The 18,084-nt window shown below is 33.1% G+C and overlaps 2 protein-coding genes across 2 annotated transcripts in view; one reads left to right on the plus strand and one right to left on the minus strand.

Annotated features, from left to right (window-relative positions):
- Positions 1 to 3,726: 3,726 nt before the first annotated feature.
- LOC134694088 (ubiquinone/menaquinone biosynthesis C-methyltransferase UbiE-like) lies at positions 3,727 to 8,686 on the minus strand. Its single transcript, XM_063555083.1, has 4 exons — positions 8,659 to 8,686; positions 5,743 to 5,827; positions 4,885 to 5,020; positions 3,727 to 3,896 (listed from the first exon to the last, which is right to left on the minus strand). Exons 2-4 carry the CDS (start codon positions 5,821 to 5,823, stop codon positions 3,727 to 3,729), a joined length of 387 nt encoding a protein of 128 aa, XP_063411153.1. The 5' UTR covers positions 5,824 to 5,827; positions 8,659 to 8,686.
- A 183-nt stretch (positions 8,687 to 8,869) lies between these two features.
- Positions 8,870 to 18,084, plus strand: part of LOC134693968 (catenin beta-like) — a 37,081-nt gene continuing 27,866 nt past the window's right edge. Inside the window, exon 1 of the mRNA XM_063554947.1 lies at positions 8,870 to 9,083. The gene's annotated coding sequence lies outside the window, so the exon portion shown is untranslated. The remainder of the gene's footprint in view (positions 9,084 to 18,084) is intronic.

An 18,084-nucleotide genomic window follows, 5' to 3' on the forward strand; every position in this document is an offset into this window, starting at 1 on the left:
TTATTACAAAAACTACATAAAAGGGAAACGACCATTTAAGTTTCAGTGCTGGGTGTGTGTGTGTGTTTGGGGGGGGGGGGGGGGGGGGGGGGGGGGGGGGGAGGAGACTTTTCTGTTTAAACTATTCAGATTCCAAAGATTGGTGAAATAATATCCTTCCCCCTCCCTGTACCCTTACCCCTCCCCCACCAAGTAAAATTTATACATAATGTCACATATCAAAAAGCCATTTTAACCGAAAAGTGCAAAATAAACTGACAACTCCATGGCAAATAAGAAAAAAGATAAAATGGCAAACAAAAGTACACAAAACACAACAGGGGGAAAAAGCTGATCAACACGAACTCCACCTAAAACGATCTCAATTAATTTGTTTTCTATTTCAGATCAAACCAAAAGACTTCAGTGGTGTGCAAGATTACTTGAATGTTTGACTAATCAAACTATTGTTTAAATATGTCATATTTGGATGATTTTAATATTAATACAGAAAGAAGTCTTCATTTATTCCACTTAGTGGTGTGACATTTTTTTTAAAACCATATTTATATATTTATTGTTACATTGTTTTAATTTGTAAATAATATTTCATATATAATGTCTCATAAGCCAGATGTTTTGCTTGATATTGATTGTTTATTACGTATGAATATTGTGTATGAATTCTTTTTTTTTTTATTGCAAACAATTCGTGTCACTTCAATAAATATATTTACTGTCTATGTCCAATTATTTAGTCACAATCATTTTCGTTCAACATAAGGATTACCTCCAGTAAGATATCATTGTAGTTGATAACAATAAACTATTGTTGGTAGATATTTTTAAGTATGAAATAGTAGAGTAACAGGTTTGCGGTTTTCAAGAAATCACTTCTGGTTACATATATCAATGTATTTAAAACACCATAAGTCCTATACTAGTGAAATCTGCAGACTATGGTATATGGCTGGTTGATAACATCGTCCACGTTACCAAGAGAAAAAACGGCATAGGCGGCTCACCATAAATTTCGTTTTTCATTTGTGGAATCAAGGATACAAATAAAATCATAATAGTTATCAAAGGCAACAGGCTTATAATTTGGTGCCCCAGACGCTCGTGTCTTTTGTCTTTTTAAGACTGATTAGTGACGCTCGGATCACAATAGTTAGAAAGTCAAACAAGTATGAAGTTGAAGAGGACCAAGGACCCAAAAATCCCCAAAAAGTACCAAATACGGCTAAGATCATCTATTCCTGGGATAAGAACATCCTTAGTATTTGGAATTATTAACAAATTTGCAAACAGAGTACTGTTGATTAGTCTCTGCGTGGTTTTGATTAATAATCAGTATGTTGATAATGAAGAAGGCAAACTCGGTGCGGTAAATGTCTTACTGATTTTGGTATTGGAGTTAAAACAACACAAACTTCAATATCAACATTTTAAAAAGGATATCAAATTTTATAAAAAGAATGCAGTACCATACCATGATAATTACCGCAAATCGTCCTTCTGCAGTGTATCTCCCGTAACTAATTATTTTGTGCAGTATAAGATTATCATGTTTCACCCGTTCGCTCAACCTGTGTTGGAAATGACGATGCCTACATTTCTGTCACATGGTGATGGAAGTCACATGATATAATCAAATATAACTACTGTATCCTGGAACTGTTGTAATAGGTTCTACTATATGTTTAGACGTTTCGGGATTCTCTGGTTTTGTCGGAATGATACACACATTCATTAATTTCTTTGCAAAATGTATATAAAAAAAAGAAGATTTGGCATGATTGTCAATGACATAATACAGAAATAAACAACTAAAGGTCATAAATAAAATTGAGAATGGAAATGGGGAATGTGCAAAAGAGACAACACCACGACCATAGAGCAGGCAACATGTTTACTTTTTTCTAATTATAAGGATTGTAAATAATGGTACCCTATAGAAATTGCAATGAGAATAGTTGTGCAATTGTAATCAATATAATCCAGCAGAAGTCTAAATGGGATCATGCTTGATTTCATCCACTAAAAGTTTGTGAGAGGAAAATCACTTTGATTTTTATCAATATGGGATCATGCTTGATTTCCTCCAATAAAAGTTTGAAAAATCACTTTAATTTCATCAAATGTATCTCGAGATTTTGACGAAAACGATAAAGGCCAAAATGATGTATTAAATTGAATTATCTCTTGATTTTTTCCGGTCAAATTCTACTTCCTGAGATATCCCTTAAGAAGTAGTAAGGTCAAAGGTCAATGTCAACCAAGAAATGCATTCAAATGCACATAAAACTTTTTAAATGAGTATCTAAAATATGACCTTTGACCTTTGACCTTGTGACCTTCGTCAAGGTTATTGCTTCACAATGTCATTGCACAAGACATTAGTGGTGTAGGACCTGTTGTTTAAGAGTTTTGCCCAATAATGTCTTTTTGTAAACCATCAATGGGGATTATGTCCCTTACACAATGGTAAAACCTATACAGTCATATAGTAACAAAGTTGCCTTTTTATTTACCAAGCATTTTTCACTCCTTAAATTTTCTGTATCTATAATCATTCAAGAATTATGGGGAAATCAAAGACATGTGGAAATCTAAAATATGACCTTGACCTTTGACCTTGCAACCTATGTCAAGGTCATTACTCCACAATGTCATTGCACAAGACCTTATGGCTGTAGGACCTTTTGTTTAAGAGTTTTGCCTAATAACGTATTTTTGTAAACCACCAATGGGGATTATATCCCTTACACAATGGTTAAACCAATACAGTCATATTGTAACAAAGTTGCCCCTTGAAGTACCAAGCATTTTTCACTACTTAACTTTTCTGTATCTATAATCATTCAATAATTATAGGGAAATCAAAGACATATGGAAATCTAAAATATGACCTTGACCTTTGACCTTGTGACCTTCGTCAAGGTCATTGCTCCACAATGTCATTGCAAAAGACCCTATGGGTCAAGGACCTTTAGTTTAAGAGTTTTGCCTAAAAATGACTTTTTAAAAACCATCAGTGGGAGTTATGTCCCTTACATGATGGTAAAATCAATATAGTCATTATGTAAAAAAGTTGCCCCTTGAAGTACCAAGCATTTTTCACTGCTTAAATTTCCTGTATCTTTAACCGTTCAGGAATTATAGGGAAATTAAAAACTTTTAAAAATCTAAAATATGACCTTGACCTTTGACCTTGACCTATATTTTCAAGTTTTGGTCCAATGAACTCAAATCTGAAGACCCGCAGTCTTTACGACTTACGGTTCATGAGATTTATATGCATATCGAAAATTTAAAAATTCAAGGGGAAATAACTCCTATAATAGGTCACTGGATCGCTTCGGCTAAAGTAATTTGAAGTTGTAACTTTTGGCAAGGAACATTTAAAAAAAAACCATTTGCCGCTAAGTCTTATAGTTTATGAGATATAGCGATAACAGTGTTTTTTGTAATTGGGGAGATAACTCCTATAAAGTAAATAGTACACTTCGGTGCCCCTTATACAAGATAGCTTTTATTAACCCGATACTAGATACCAAAGATCATTTTGATATCTTGCGTACTTTTATCACCGATTAACTTTGAAAAACGGCAGAAGAAAAAGAATAATAATAATAATAAACAAACGAAATACAGTAAGGTCTTTCCATTTAAGAAAGGAAAGACCTTAATAATAATAAACAAACGAAATACAGTAAGGTCTTTCCATTTAAGAAAGGAAAGACCTTAATTACAATGGAACACTCTGTGAAACGTGTCATTTTTGAAAGGAAGATCGAGAACATTTCCTTTTCGAATGCAGACTTTCCCATCATGTATTTTCTTTGCTAGTCGGCTTTTGGCTAGTGAAACCATTTTATCAGAAAAGTCTATACCATATATTTTACCATTGCCATCTGAAGTAAAGGAAAAACTAAACATTAACACTAAAAAATGAATTTTTATAGCTGACTATGCGGTTAGGCTTGCTCATTGTTGAAGGCCGTACGGTGACCTATCAATCTAATTAAAATATTGATCTATACTATGTAGTATAACGTAATCAGAGATCAATATTTTAATTAGATTGGGTGACCTATTGTTGTTAATGTCTGTCATTTTGGTCTTTTGTGGATAGCTGTCTCACTGGCAATCATACCACATCTTCTTTTCATAATGTTAATATATAAAATTGAGATTAAGAACAAGGGCACATTATATATTATGTAAACAAAACAATAACGATAGTGTATGAAATAACAAAACTGATAACAAAAATTAAAGAGAGGAATCTTAACCCCAAGCCCCGAGAATTTGACAAAATCAGATTTTTCCTCCTTTTTTTTGAATGACCCTGGCCACACTCTTTCTCGGTAAATAACTCATTTATTGAAACAGACACATGTTTCTGGAAAACAAAAGTGTGTCCATAGTACATGCATGCTCCACGCCATCTTCCATGTTCATTCACTGCAGACGTGCTGGTTTTGATCATTCCAAGCCATCTGTTAGAATAGTCATCAAAGGTACCAGGATTATAATTTAGTACGCCAAACCCGCATTTCGACTACATATGACTCATCAGTGACGCTCAAATTAAAAAAAAATATAAAGCAAAACAAGTACAAAGTTGAAGTCACGGCATTGATGACCCAAAATTCCGAACCTTGTTCCAAATACAGCTAAGCAATTTCAATTGATTTAGACTTTTTGTGCTGTTTGTTTGTAGATTTGTGTTTTGATTGTACTTTTCACTTCACGAATTTGTCACATTGTGGTAGATAACGTCTCGTGTCAATATATTTGTCATATGTCACATATGATGTTTGTTTTTGTACTGCATTTTCTAAGAAAGACTTTTGTAACATAAAGCGTAATAAGTCAGTCACATTTCTACAAGCTTACCCGTTACATATTTACAAGCAGCTTCTAGTCCAACTCCTGGTCCGAACCCAACCTCTAAAACATCGTAGTGTGGTTCAATCTGACACAGTTTTACAGCACTTTCTTCTAAAACCACATTTCGTCTCAAAAAGATATTCTGAATTTGAAAAAAGGTTACAAACAAAGTTGTTGATCATAGGTGCAATTGGTGCCAAGATGTTTAAAAGTTTCAAAATGTTTTGTTCATAACCCGATGAAAGATAATGACGTGTGTGTTCTTGAATTGGTCGGGTCGTTGACTCTTTGACATATTCCCCATTTCAATTCTCCATTTTATGAATACTGAAGCAGCCGACCTGTAAATGTCCATCCTTTCATTAAATACAATCACTTACATATCAAAATGAGTAGTAACCTGGAATAGACATGCAAGTTTACTATGATTCTGTTATGAATATTAAAATGTGAAGATATGTGTGGATTAATATACATTAATATTTTAACTTAACATCAAGCATGTCATGAATATTTAACCGATTGTACATCATATGGAAGATGAAGCAAAAATACCAAAGCTCTCTTGTTGACTTTTATTTTAAAACGATGTTTGGCAATAGGTTGAATTACAATTTTTAAATTTCTCAAAATAAGTTTTATGCCAGGCTGAAAATTTCAGGCAAAAACTTAATGCCTAGGCGTTAGTTCATTGTCAGGGATTTGAGCGCGATGCCTAATTTTTCTTATTATCTAACATATATTTATGGCTGTAAACTACTTGTAGAATCTTTCAAGGGCTCACATACAACTAAGGAAATTCAATCCTTTTTAGCCCACCCAAATTCGTTCCGAACGGTAAAAACTATGAAGACTGATATATACCTTCGTAACATACCAACCAAAGAAGCCACTTCCAGGTTTCCGCAGATTCTGTGCTAAATATTCTCTGAAGATATTAGTCATCTTCCTGAATATATAAAAGTTTAAATTTATGAACATTGCTATCAGAATAAGAATAAAGAAATTTGCTGAGGTTTTTGATGGGATTACTCTTTCACCGACGTTCAACGTGACCACGTCCGTTTTTATTCTGATCAAGAGTTTGATGAGAGGTAGACTCAATTTTCTTCCGCAATATTTAAAATATTAACGATTTCCCGAGTCCTCGATTGATATCATACCGTCATCTTCAGCAATTTAGATGTGCAAAAGTCGTCATGAGTTATTAAATAACAGTACTGTAATTGAAGAGTTGTCGCCGTCAATCAGAGATTTGATTGATTTGATTGCAGCAAATGACAGGAGTATAGGTCCGGTAAGGGCCGATGTTGGCCTCAAATTACAGGTTCATCTGCATGACGAAAGATTTTGGAAACTTTTGAAATACTTACGTAAGTGTCTATTTCAGTTGATTCAATTAGTTTATGTGAAAGATTTTAGTCATTAAGAACTCTCCGATTCAAGCTTAAAAATGCAAGCCCAAAAACTGTCCCTTTTCAGATGGTTTTTTGTCAAAAATGAAAGTGGCCGCATCCGTGTTCATCTTCAACCTTTATGTTATGTATCATCAAATACAACTTACATTTTAAAATTAAGAATAAACACAAATGAGGGCAATTTCATTTAAGACGGAAACCGTCTAAATTTTATCTAAAATGCTAAAATTGCATGTGAAGATTTGAGTAATTAAGCATGACTAAATGATGTAAGTACCAGTTAGATGTGCATTGCATTGTCAAAAATATGTTGCAGAAGCATTCTACTTTCCAATAAATAACTTAGTTTATATTTTAACAATTTTGAAAAATTGCTATATTTTAGGGCCGTAAAGGGGTCTTACTGGACCTACTCCTTTGTCGGCTTTTGATTTTACGTAGAAGGAGTAGGCATTTAGGAAATGAATAGGTTGGCTTGGTCACACTAGAAATATATAATTTTAATAATTTAACCAGAGGCTCGCCTATGTCCACGTGCATCTTCAACAAAGGAGAGCGATAGCCCGACGATACCAGAGGGACATTCAAACTCCTTCAACAATGGATATTCTAAAGAACTGCAGACGAGTAAAATGAATGACTTAACTCTTTTTTTGTTGTTAACAGTATCTCCTTATCTTCCATCCCCCCCTAAAAAAAAGAAGAAAAAGTAAAAGAAATGTCCCTTCGGGGCAACAACTCCCATGAAAAGACCGTGGACAAACACTTTCTTAATGCTGACCCTGTCTTTCTGGACAGTTCCGTATTTTAAAGTTTCGATCCATCTATTATAGTATAAAATTATACTTAGTATATGGCACCAAAAAACTGTAAAACTCATCATTGTCAAAAGGGCAATAACTCATTATAACTGTTATAACAAATCGACTGACGATTCATCCATGTTCGAAACATTTGAAGTATACTTTTTCGTGTTGATTATGTCTGCTATTTAACGCGTCTATTTATCTACTATAGTTGATCATAGTTTTGATGATATAAACTAACAGGCAATCGCACATAAACATTGAGAAAATCAATTTCAGGGGAGCAAGATTTTGAAAAGGAACAAATTGTAAAAAAGATTACCGATGCATGTAACCATTGCAACTAATACTCCCGATTCCTGTAACCATTGTAACCAAGGTTCCCGATGTATGTGACCAATGCAATCCTCGTTCCCGATGCATGTCACCATTGCAACTAATAATCCCGATTCCTGTAACCATTGTAACCAAAGTTCCCGATGCATGTAACCATTGCAACTAATACTCCCGATTCATGTAACCATTGTAACCAAGGTTCCCGATGTATGTAACCGTTGCAATGAAATCCTCATTCCCGATGTATGTAACCATTGCAACTAATACTCCCGATTCATGTAACCATTGTAACCAAGGTTCCCGATGTATGTAACCGTTGCAATGCAATCCTCATTCCCGATGCATGTAACCTTTGTGAAAAGGGATTTATAAAAACTTTTGAGTAAATGACGTTAACGGTATTTGTTGTTGCTTGACGATAAAACGTGCGCTTTCTTTTAGACTATGGTAAAAAATTCCACTGGTTTTGACTATTTAAAAGTAAGTTATTTTTTCCACAAATAACGGTCTGAGACCTCTGACGAAACTATTTGACGAACTTGTCACGTAACGGCATTTTGACGCTAACGGTAGCCGAAATGGCTATTTGAACGACTGATGGTAAAGGTCATTACTATCCTTATGAAAGTTCAGTATCATCAAGTTCAGAATATGAATAAAATTTCTATCAAACCACCGTAACTGACATATATTTTTTTCTTTAATTAGAGAAAAGGGAACGACCATTTAACTTCAAGGGCCCGGGGTTATGGTGTTTTTTTCCTGGAATGAAAAATATTCTGATAACCTCAATTGAATCGAAAAAAAATCTGGTCAAGCAGATTACAAAAACAAATATTCTGCATGCTGATTTTCCCTATACCTAAAATATAATATACAATTTTTGAGAAAAAACTGACTCAGAAAAAAAAACATACCCCCCCCCCCCCACACACAGACACCTTTTTTTTTAAACCCTTTTAGAAGTTAAATGGTTTTCCCCTCACAAGACAACTGTTGAACATGAATTTATTGATTCACCATGTTCACATTCTGTGCATTTCTAAAATATTTTGACTTTGCACCCGACTATTTTTATATAATAAAACAAATCAATTATCATGCTGTATAAAAACTAAACTAATTTTACTCGAGGGTCAAACAAAATTAAAAAAAAATTCCCATTGTTATAGTTGTTCTTTTAGTTTTTAATTGTTACAGTAATATGTGTTGTAACAAACCGTGATGCATGAGAAAAACATGGAAAGAGTATTTCTAAACAATGCGGATGAATTCTACTGATAACCTTTTATTTAATATTGCAGTCATATTTAGTATTTTTTGTTGCAAAATAGATATAATAATGTAGAGAATAATAAAATAAAATATTTCTCTTGAATAATCATTCATTTTTTAAAGAAAAAGACATCTATAACATGACCATAGAACTATTTTTTAATGTATAATTTGGCCTACAGGTAAATAGGTCAAGTAACAGGTGCTTGTTTAAAAGCGCATGCGTGACAGATTAAATTGAATCGCCATCTTGGAATTTGAATGATTCAGTTTTGCTGTAATGTGAAGTTTATTTCAAGCATTCAAAGATTGTGTTTGTAAACTGAGTATTTCGAAAGCCACCTTTGGTTCAAGGCGGCAGTTATTTTCGGTAGGTACTAAGTAAAGAAGTTACACAGACCCATATTTCCTTTCTGACCTATATTTTCTCGAACCAAGTTTTCTCCTTTGTTGACGGTTGGGTGTTCAAATATAACGACTTACTCTGTGCAACATAACGAATAATACCGGTTGTTGCATAATTGCACGAACTTGGGGTCGATGGTAAATACCCGTAGTAACCACTATATAAAGTTTGCTACAAAAATGTACTTGCATGAAAATAATTTCTAAAAGGGGGAAGTGACAAGTGGACGAAAATTTATGATACATGCTAAGTATGACGCATGAAATCACCGGCGTCAGTAATTTTATAGCTTTTAATTCATGGTCAAACCTGTGGTCCTATTCAACCAAAAATCGTGATTAGAAGAACAAGGTTCTTAGAGCATGGCAGGTACAACACTGTAAAAGTCTATAAAATGATAAATGAAGTCTTGATAGGGCTATTTTATGTTTTGCTTTCGCCTTGGCTTGGCTTTGACTAAAGTGAAGGGTCCTAAGGACAAATATTCTTAACATCTCGTAACAGTAATTGATTCTGTTTTAAATTTCAACTGAAAGAATGAGCGTTATAAAGTTGCAGGAAGGCGTCTAAGCAAAAAATAAAATAGTCTTCCTCAGGAAGGCATTGTTATTATTTGGACTCAACAGGTTACCAGGTAGAGTGGGGTGCTCATTTTGCCACATCTTTTCATGTTTTCTACAGTTTATGTTCCGGTCTAAATTTTTTTGAAGTATACTGATATTTCTATATGAAAATAACTTCAAATGCAAAATATTCTTCGTCTTAAAAACGTGTTTGATTGAACATAATCATCTTAAAAGTTAGATTAAAGGGCGTATGAAATTTCCTGATTTTTTGTCAATGGGGGACACATATTCGCCGTTTTTACACATCTATTTAAAACCAAAAAACTGCATCTTTAAACAACATTGATCAAATCAATTTCATTATAGATGAATAGCAGACATTTCAAAGGTGTTGAGAACTGAAATTTAGGGCATTCAATCAAAGAATTACTAAGAAGTACTTCTTTGAATTCATGTTTTTTCTTCAGGAAATTGGCAGAAAATCGCTGTCCGTATATTCTTTTTCAGTATGTGCCGCAATTTTGTCTCAGTTTAAAAAAAAAAATCGCATTTGTTATATAATATCATTTATCGGTATATGTCTTCCATTTTAACCATCCTTTGAAGTTTTTACACCTCAAAATCATAAAACGGCGAAGTTGTGTCCCCGAAGAATATGGGCGCCCCACTCTACTAGCTTTAGAACTATAGCTCTGGTGGATATTTATTGCAATATGCTGACTTTTACAGCTACAGATCTTAATAAGTTAATATGAATGTTTCAATATTGTTACCCAGTTTCAGATTGGCCTTATAAGACTTCATAAGTTAACATGCATGTTTCAATATTGTTACCCAGTTTCAGAGGTATCATGTCCTTTTGCGCCCAATAGACTTTTTTTGCACCCGACATGTTCGCACCTAAGGTCCGTTCGCATCCAATTTTAAATAAAATTCCAGTTTAATAATTAGAAAATCAACATTTTTGTTTTCAATTGATTTGATGTAAATACTGAATTCAGCTTGGTATGAGTAAAAAGATTGAAGATTGTAAATGATTTTAACAGCTTGGCCTACTTGATTCGAAACAATGAAACAAAAAAATCATAGCAATGCCCTTACCAAAACACGATTATTATTTTTTTAACACAAATAAATACGTTGTCATATTCTCACTTTATTTAGAAACAATGAAATAAAAGTTAGCAATCTGACACTTAACCAAAACAAGATTAAGATTTATTCAACACAAAAAAAAACATGTTTTCTCACTTTAATTTAGGACAATGACAACAAATATACTTATAGGAATACACTTACCAAAACTTGATTACAAAGTTATTGAACAAAAAAACAATTAAAATTGGACGCGAACGTGTAGGGTGCGAAAATGAAAGGGGGCAAATGTGATAGGGTGGGAAAGTGAAAGGAGGCGAATGTGATAGGGTGCAAAAGTGAGAGGGCAGGAACGGACCTGGATTCAGTTTCAGACTGGCCTTAGACTTCACAAGTTAATATGAATGTTGCAATATTGTTACCCAGTTTCAGACTGGCTTTAGACTTCATAAGTAAATAATGAATGTTTCTATATTGTTGCCCAGTTTCAGACTGGCTTTAAATTGAATATTCCATTTCCGGTTCATGTTTTACCAATGTCAAGTCTACAATATCAGTAATCTCAAAAATATGGTTTTTAATGTAAAAAAAAATTTGGCACAAATAAAACATTTAAGGAAAATACATGAGGGTAGTACTGCCCTTTGATGTTGGGCCTCAACAGTCATTTCCGGTTACCCTTGGCGTCACAAGGTTAAAATATTACTTGTGTTTAAATTTTTTAATAAATTCTATGTTTATTTGGTATTATAATATTTTGAGCGGTTAATAACACTTTCCATACACTATATTTTGGTTAGATAGTGTTGTGCGCGGCACAGTACATTCTATTGAAAATATACTATTTTCTTTGTAATAGAAAGTGTTGTGCGCAGCACAGAACATTTCAGTACAGAATAAACATGGAATTTATTAAAAATTTCAATAAAAAGAAATCAAGCAAATTCCATAATTAAAAATAATTACAAGTTCAAATAATAGCCTGTTATATGTTTACCTGTAATAGATTGTAATTTTATGTAACAATATTGTACATTCTAATGCAACAATGTTTGTAACATTCATTTTGTCACTTACTTACATGGCATCAATTGACAATTGATGTTATGGGACGTATGCGCAAGCGCAAACGGCATATGACAGATTTTAAATACATGTTTTATGGTTGTTTTCTGTCAGTTTCATTAGAATAGAGATAACAATATTCGCCAGTAAACTTAATTTGCGACCATCAAATCCCCAATTGATTCCGTTGGGGCTTAAAATACAATACAGTTATCTCCTAAGTAACGAGTTGAAAACAGAAGTCCCCTTTCAGTGTTTTTCCAACCCTCTTATTTGGGTCCGAATGTATGCCCCTTTCCCAATGAGAAATATGCTCTTTTTCCCAATTTTCAGCTCTAGAATTCTCAATTGTATATAGTTTGTAAGGTTTTGTTGGTATAGTAATGTGGTATTTTGCTTTAAAATCTCTTGAAATTGTTCACAATTTATGCAATTATAACTCTCAGAATGCAGAATTTTGCTAGTAATTCTTTAAAATTTGCTTGGGGACCAAGTTGCATGAGGCTGGTGAGAACTAATATATTTTCCGCAAATCCACCATTTCATGGAACTTTTATTCCAAATTGCATGGGCCCTAGGCCCCTTCCCTTAAACACTAGGAAAATCACTGTATAAACAGTCATGAAACATGGATTTCAAATGATAAAGAATGGTATATCATATGGATGATTATTTCATTACTGTATATGGAGGGTAGTCTTAAAACATATGAGCTAAGATGCTCTGTAGAAACAGCAGTCTGTGCTTAAAACTTTTTGAAGCAGAGCTACATGTAGTTGAATTAACTAAAGCACCTGACAAATTCAATTACTGTGCCATATTTGCATATATACTAAAAATAATTTCATCATTTGAGTCTTAACATCCAAACTAATATTTACTTGAATTATCACTGTATTAAATATTGAAAAGCAATTAACTAGAAATAACACCATAAAAAGCTTCCTAATATTACCAGCTCTAGAACACCTGCTAATTTCAAGGATAACCATAAAATTTAGCGATTTTCTGTTGTTTTGTAAGCTGAAAATTCATCAAGTATTTAAATAACACTATAAAAAGTTTGCTAATAATACTTGCTTTGGAACACCTGTACATGTAACCATCAAATTTGGCATTGTTTTGTCAGCTGAAAGTTCTTCAAGTACATGTACATGTATATAATAAAATAGCATCTTTGAATTTTATACAAAAATACAGACTTACTGACTGATTGTACTCTCTGTTGCTTGTAGTCTGTCAGCTATTGCATCCTATCACTGTAAATATTAATAATATGTACAACATGACATTATTTCACTAAAAATGGGGATATAAGCCTTATATCTTTTAAAGGATTTTTTTAAGTTGAGCAGTGATATAAAAAAGGGAGATAATTAAGGTAGCACAATACAAAGATTTTATAACTCCAACTACCAAGTTTTAAAATGCTGTAACTTTCTTAAAATTGCTTGAAAATTTATAAAGGTGGTAGTTTTGGATAGCTAACAGATTACTCTTTCAAATTAATACAATGTTAGCATTATGCAACAATTATGTAACCAATTATAATGTTAACGGTGTCTAAAATATTTTTCACCAAATTTCCACTTTCAAATGAAATTAGCTTCTGCATAGGTATCCCTAGAGGCTTGATTTTATTATATGTTGTTCCTATGGTCATTATCTACAAAAGGGTGTCTCAGATTTCAGATAGAATGTATAGAACAAATTTTGCACCTAATTAAACATTATCTTCTTTTATGTGGTTAGGATGTCTCACTAATTGGAGATTTATGAGAGAATAGAATACAATAGAGACAATCTGAGACACCCTTTTGAAGCCCATGATGTGTTGATTAAGATTTCATTAAAATTTTCTGTATAGTTAGAGATAAAAGAGCTAAATTCATTCAAGTGACCTTACCCAGATTTTGCCACTAATTACATAATAATTGATTACATAATGATTGCATAATAAAAATATTACATTCATTTAAAAGATTAATCTTTTATCTATCTATATGTACCTCTTTTATTATTTTCTATGCATTCATAAGAAAGTTACAGCATTTCAAATGTTAGTGATTTGAAGTAAAAAAATCTTTGTATTGTGCTACCTTAATGGAGACATGGTTGAAGTGGAATTTGGGTTATCTTCCCTGTGAAATTTTATGAAAATTTAACATATTTTAGCTAGAAAATAGTTTATAAAGTATTTGTAAACTATTTTCTAGATAATCCACATTTGATCAAATTAGAGTAGAGTGTAAGGCCATAAAAAAGATAATGTATGTTTGCCATAACCCCATAGTGAGTGTCTACTCAAATTCTCAAACTAAAACTTATTTGAAACATCTGACACTTCAATTTCTTTTTGTTGACAGAAAATGTCTACATTGTTCCTTCCCATTTTCTATACCTTTGGGTAGGGTTTGGGAAAACCAAGATATTTTTAAGTATGGCCTTAAGAAGTATCTACATATCTCATAATGTTATAAAATTGAGAATGGAAATTGGGAATGTGTCAAAGAGACAACAACCCGACCAAATTAAAAAAACAACAGCAGAAGGTCACTAACAGGTCTTCAATGTAGCGAGAAATGCCCGCACCGGAGGCGTCCATTAGCTGGCCCCTAATCAAATATATACTAGTTCAGTGATAATGAACTCCATACTAATTTCCAAATTGTACACAAGAAACTAAAATTAAAATAATACAAGCATAGATGCCAACCATTACGATTTTTCCGATTTTGCGATACAAACTACGCTATTACGGTCAAAGTCGAATAGTTACGGATTCCAAATCATCGCCGTTCAATTTTGTAAATCGCAGATTTTTATCATTACTTTTCCGTCCTAGTCCGGTACTTAGAAAACGACAATGTAATGTTTCCGGTTTCTCGGGAGTTATCAACCTATTGATGGGAACTAACTGACTTCGGAAGAGGAAAACTTGCATTTTATGAAGTAGCTTTCCCCCTTTCTCTAGTTCTCCTTGACAAAACGAAAATGTACGAGTCGAGAGCATCTAAACAATTAATGAATGGAATTCATACTACAGACAACATGTTGAACGACAAATTTTAGTGCACATCATTTTGCAACCACTTGTCAGTAATTTTTATTGGTAAATGCTAGTTTTTGAATGATTACTGAAAACTTTTCAAAAATACGGAAAATTTGATAGATTGTTACTGATTGTCTCAAAAGGGGTTGGCATCTATGTACAAGACTAACAAATGTCAGCGGCTCCTGAATTGGGACAGGCGCAAAAATGTGGAGGGGTTAAACACGTTTGTGAGATCTCAACCCTCCCCCTATGCCTCTAACCAATGAGAAAAGTAAAAGCATAACAATACACACATTAATATTCATTTCAAGAGAAGTCCCAGTCTGATGTCGGAAGATGTAACCAAAGAAAATAAACAAAATGACAATAATACATAAATAACAACAGACTTCTAGCAGTTAACTGACATGCCAGCTCCAGACTCCATTTAAACTGACTGAAAGATTATGATTTCATCATATGAACATCAGGCACAATCCTTCCCGTTAGGGGTTAGGTATCATACCATCATAACATATGAGAAGAACATAACCCATGTCATGCCTGTTATTGCCAACAACTGTTTTTAAAGCAATTGCTTTCATGCCGTCGCGTATGGCCATCTTTGTGACCCAGATCAGAGACTCCGCCCAGATCAAGCCATAGTATTTCGTTAAACAGGCTCCTGGTCTGTCATTCTTAAACACCTATGTATGTTGTCTAATGCAATACATAGCTTGAAACTTTTAAAAAACGTTAGTGGATTTAAGAAGTTTCAGCATACGTTCTTGTAGATGTATTTTTGTATTTAGGGGGACAACCGTTTGACTATCAAAAAACATAGACGTCCAAGTGAAAAAAATGCATTTTTATACGACCGCAAATTTTGAAAAAATTTTCGTCGTATATTGCTATCACGTTGGCGTAGTCGTCGTCGTCGTCCGAATACTTTTAGTTTTCGCACTCTAACTTTAGTAAAAGTGAATATAAATCTATAAAATTTTATCACAAGGTTTATGGCCACAAAAGGAAGGTTGGTATTGATTTTGGGAGTTTTGGTCCCAACATTTTAGGAATTAGGGGCCAAAAAGGGCCCAAATAAGCATTTTCTTGGTTTTCGCACTATAACTTTAGTTTAAGTTAATAGAAATCTATGAAATTTTGACACAAGGTTTATGACCATAAAAGGAAGGTTGGTAATGATTTTGGGAGTTTTGGTCCCAACAGTTTAGGAATAAGGGGCCCAAAGGGTCCAAAATTAAACTTTGTTTGATTTCATCAAAATTGAATAATTGGGGTTCTTTGATATGCTGAATCTAACTATGTATGTAGATTTTTAACTTTTGTCCCTTTTTCAAATTGGTCTACATTAAGGTCCAAAGGGTCCAAAATTAAACTTCGTTTGATTTTGACAAAAAATTAATCGTTTGGGTTCTTTGATATGCTGAATCTAAAAATGTACTTAGATTCTTGATTATCGGCCCAGTTTTCAAGTTGGTCCAAATCGGGGTCCAAAATTAAACTTTGTTTGATTTCATCAAAAATTGAATAAATGGGGTTCTTTGATATGCCAAATCTAACTGTGTATGTAGATTCCTCATTTTTGGTCTTGTTTTCAAATTGGTCTACATTAAAGTCCAAAGGGTCCAAAATTAAACTTAGTTTGATTTTAACAAAAATTGAAATCTTGGGGTTCTTTGATATGCTGAATCCAAACATGTACTTAGATTTTTGATTATGGGCCCAGTTTTCAAGTTGATCCAAATCAGGATCTAAAATTATTATATTAAGTTTTGTGCAATAGCAAGTCTTTTCAATTGCACAGTATTGCGCAATGGCAAGAAATATCTTATTGCAAAATATTGTGAAATAGCAATTTTGTTTTTAATTAGAGTTATCTTTCTTTGTCCAGAATAGTAAGCTAGAAATATCTAATTGTAAGATTTTTTTTTATTTGGAGTTATCTTTCTTTGTCCAGAATCAACTTAAATCTTGGTTATATATACAATATACAATGTTTATTCACTTTTTACTACCAACTGATAAAATAAAATAATCTTTACCATTCAGTGATAACAAGCAGTTTTTTTACATCTTAATATTTTATGATGTATTTAAATGAGTAGTTATTGTTGCAAACTCCCTTAGAAATTTTAATTGAGATTAGTTTTGGAATAAGGGAAAGGGGGATGTGATTAAAAAAATTGGGTTCAATGATCTCATTTGAAATTTCATAAATAAAAAAAAAAAATCTTCAAACATTTTTTTGAGAGGATTAATATTCAACAGCATAGTGAATTGCTCTAAGAGAAAACAAAAAAAATAAGTTCATTAGAACACATTCATTCTGTGTCAGAAACCTATGCTGTGTCAACTATTTAATCACAATCCAAATTTAGAGCTGAATCCAGCTTGAATGTTGTGTCCATACTTGCCCCAACCGTTCAGGGTTCAACATCTGCGGTCGTATAAAGCTTCGCCCTGCGGAGCATCTGGTTATACCTGCGATTCCGTTTTCTGTTCGTACGATGTTTCAACAAAATATGGAATCATTTCAGTTGTTGATTTAGTATTGAAAATTTGACTGAATTATCTTTTATAATATACGGTTTTATATGTTTAATTGGTGTTTTTTTAAGAAAGAGGTCAGGTGCTCTTGTTCATTCATAAAATTGTCGTTCATTCATAAATTTATCGTAAAATCAAAATCACTACACAGGTTATCAGGTTATACGTAGTGTCAAATGATTACCTGTAATCTAAAAATAGACAAAGTTAACTGACCTATTTTGTTGATTTGTTTGCGCAAATAATTTGGAGGAACGAAACCCTTGTTAAAAACACATAACAATAAGTTTGTTTTCCTTTTTTGTCATAACTCCGTAAGATTCATCGATCACCTTACTAATGAAATGGACCCGTCCAAACGTGATAGATGCCAAGTCCAGATGAAGAGATATTTACAATTTGGAATTTTCTAGTTTCATGGATATCATATTCAAAACTGGGTAACTTATGCATGACAAATGATGAAACCATTATCCTCGTCTTTCCAATGGACGAGTCTACTACGTTTGTTGACCCTCGACGGTCCACCGTGTTTGCAATTTTATTTCACATGTTTTCGAAATATTTATCATTTTCACAATGTTTCCTGAAAATTGGATAAATATCAAAGCAACTTAGAGCTGTTTGTTCTTGTTCG

The sequence above is a fragment of the Mytilus trossulus genome, chromosome 13 (genome assembly GCF_036588685.1).
Source record: "Mytilus trossulus isolate FHL-02 chromosome 13, PNRI_Mtr1.1.1.hap1, whole genome shotgun sequence".
NCBI classification, from domain to species: Eukaryota; Metazoa; Mollusca; class Bivalvia; order Mytilida; family Mytilidae; genus Mytilus; species Mytilus trossulus.

Excerpts from the sequence above, each read along its gene's own strand:
- LOC134694088 (XM_063555083.1), bottom strand. The coding sequence starts at position 5,823 with ATGACTAATATCTTCAGAGAATATTTAGCACAGAATCTGCGGAAACCT. Across the intron at positions 5,021-5,742 it reads TTGGTTGGTATGTTACGAAG|AATATCTTTTTGAGACGAAA; the intron begins GTATATATCAGT and ends TTTCAAATTCAG. Across the intron at positions 3,897-4,884 it reads TGCTTGTAAATATGTAACGG|ATGGCAATGGTAAAATATAT; the intron begins GTAAGCTTGTAG and ends CCTTTACTTCAG.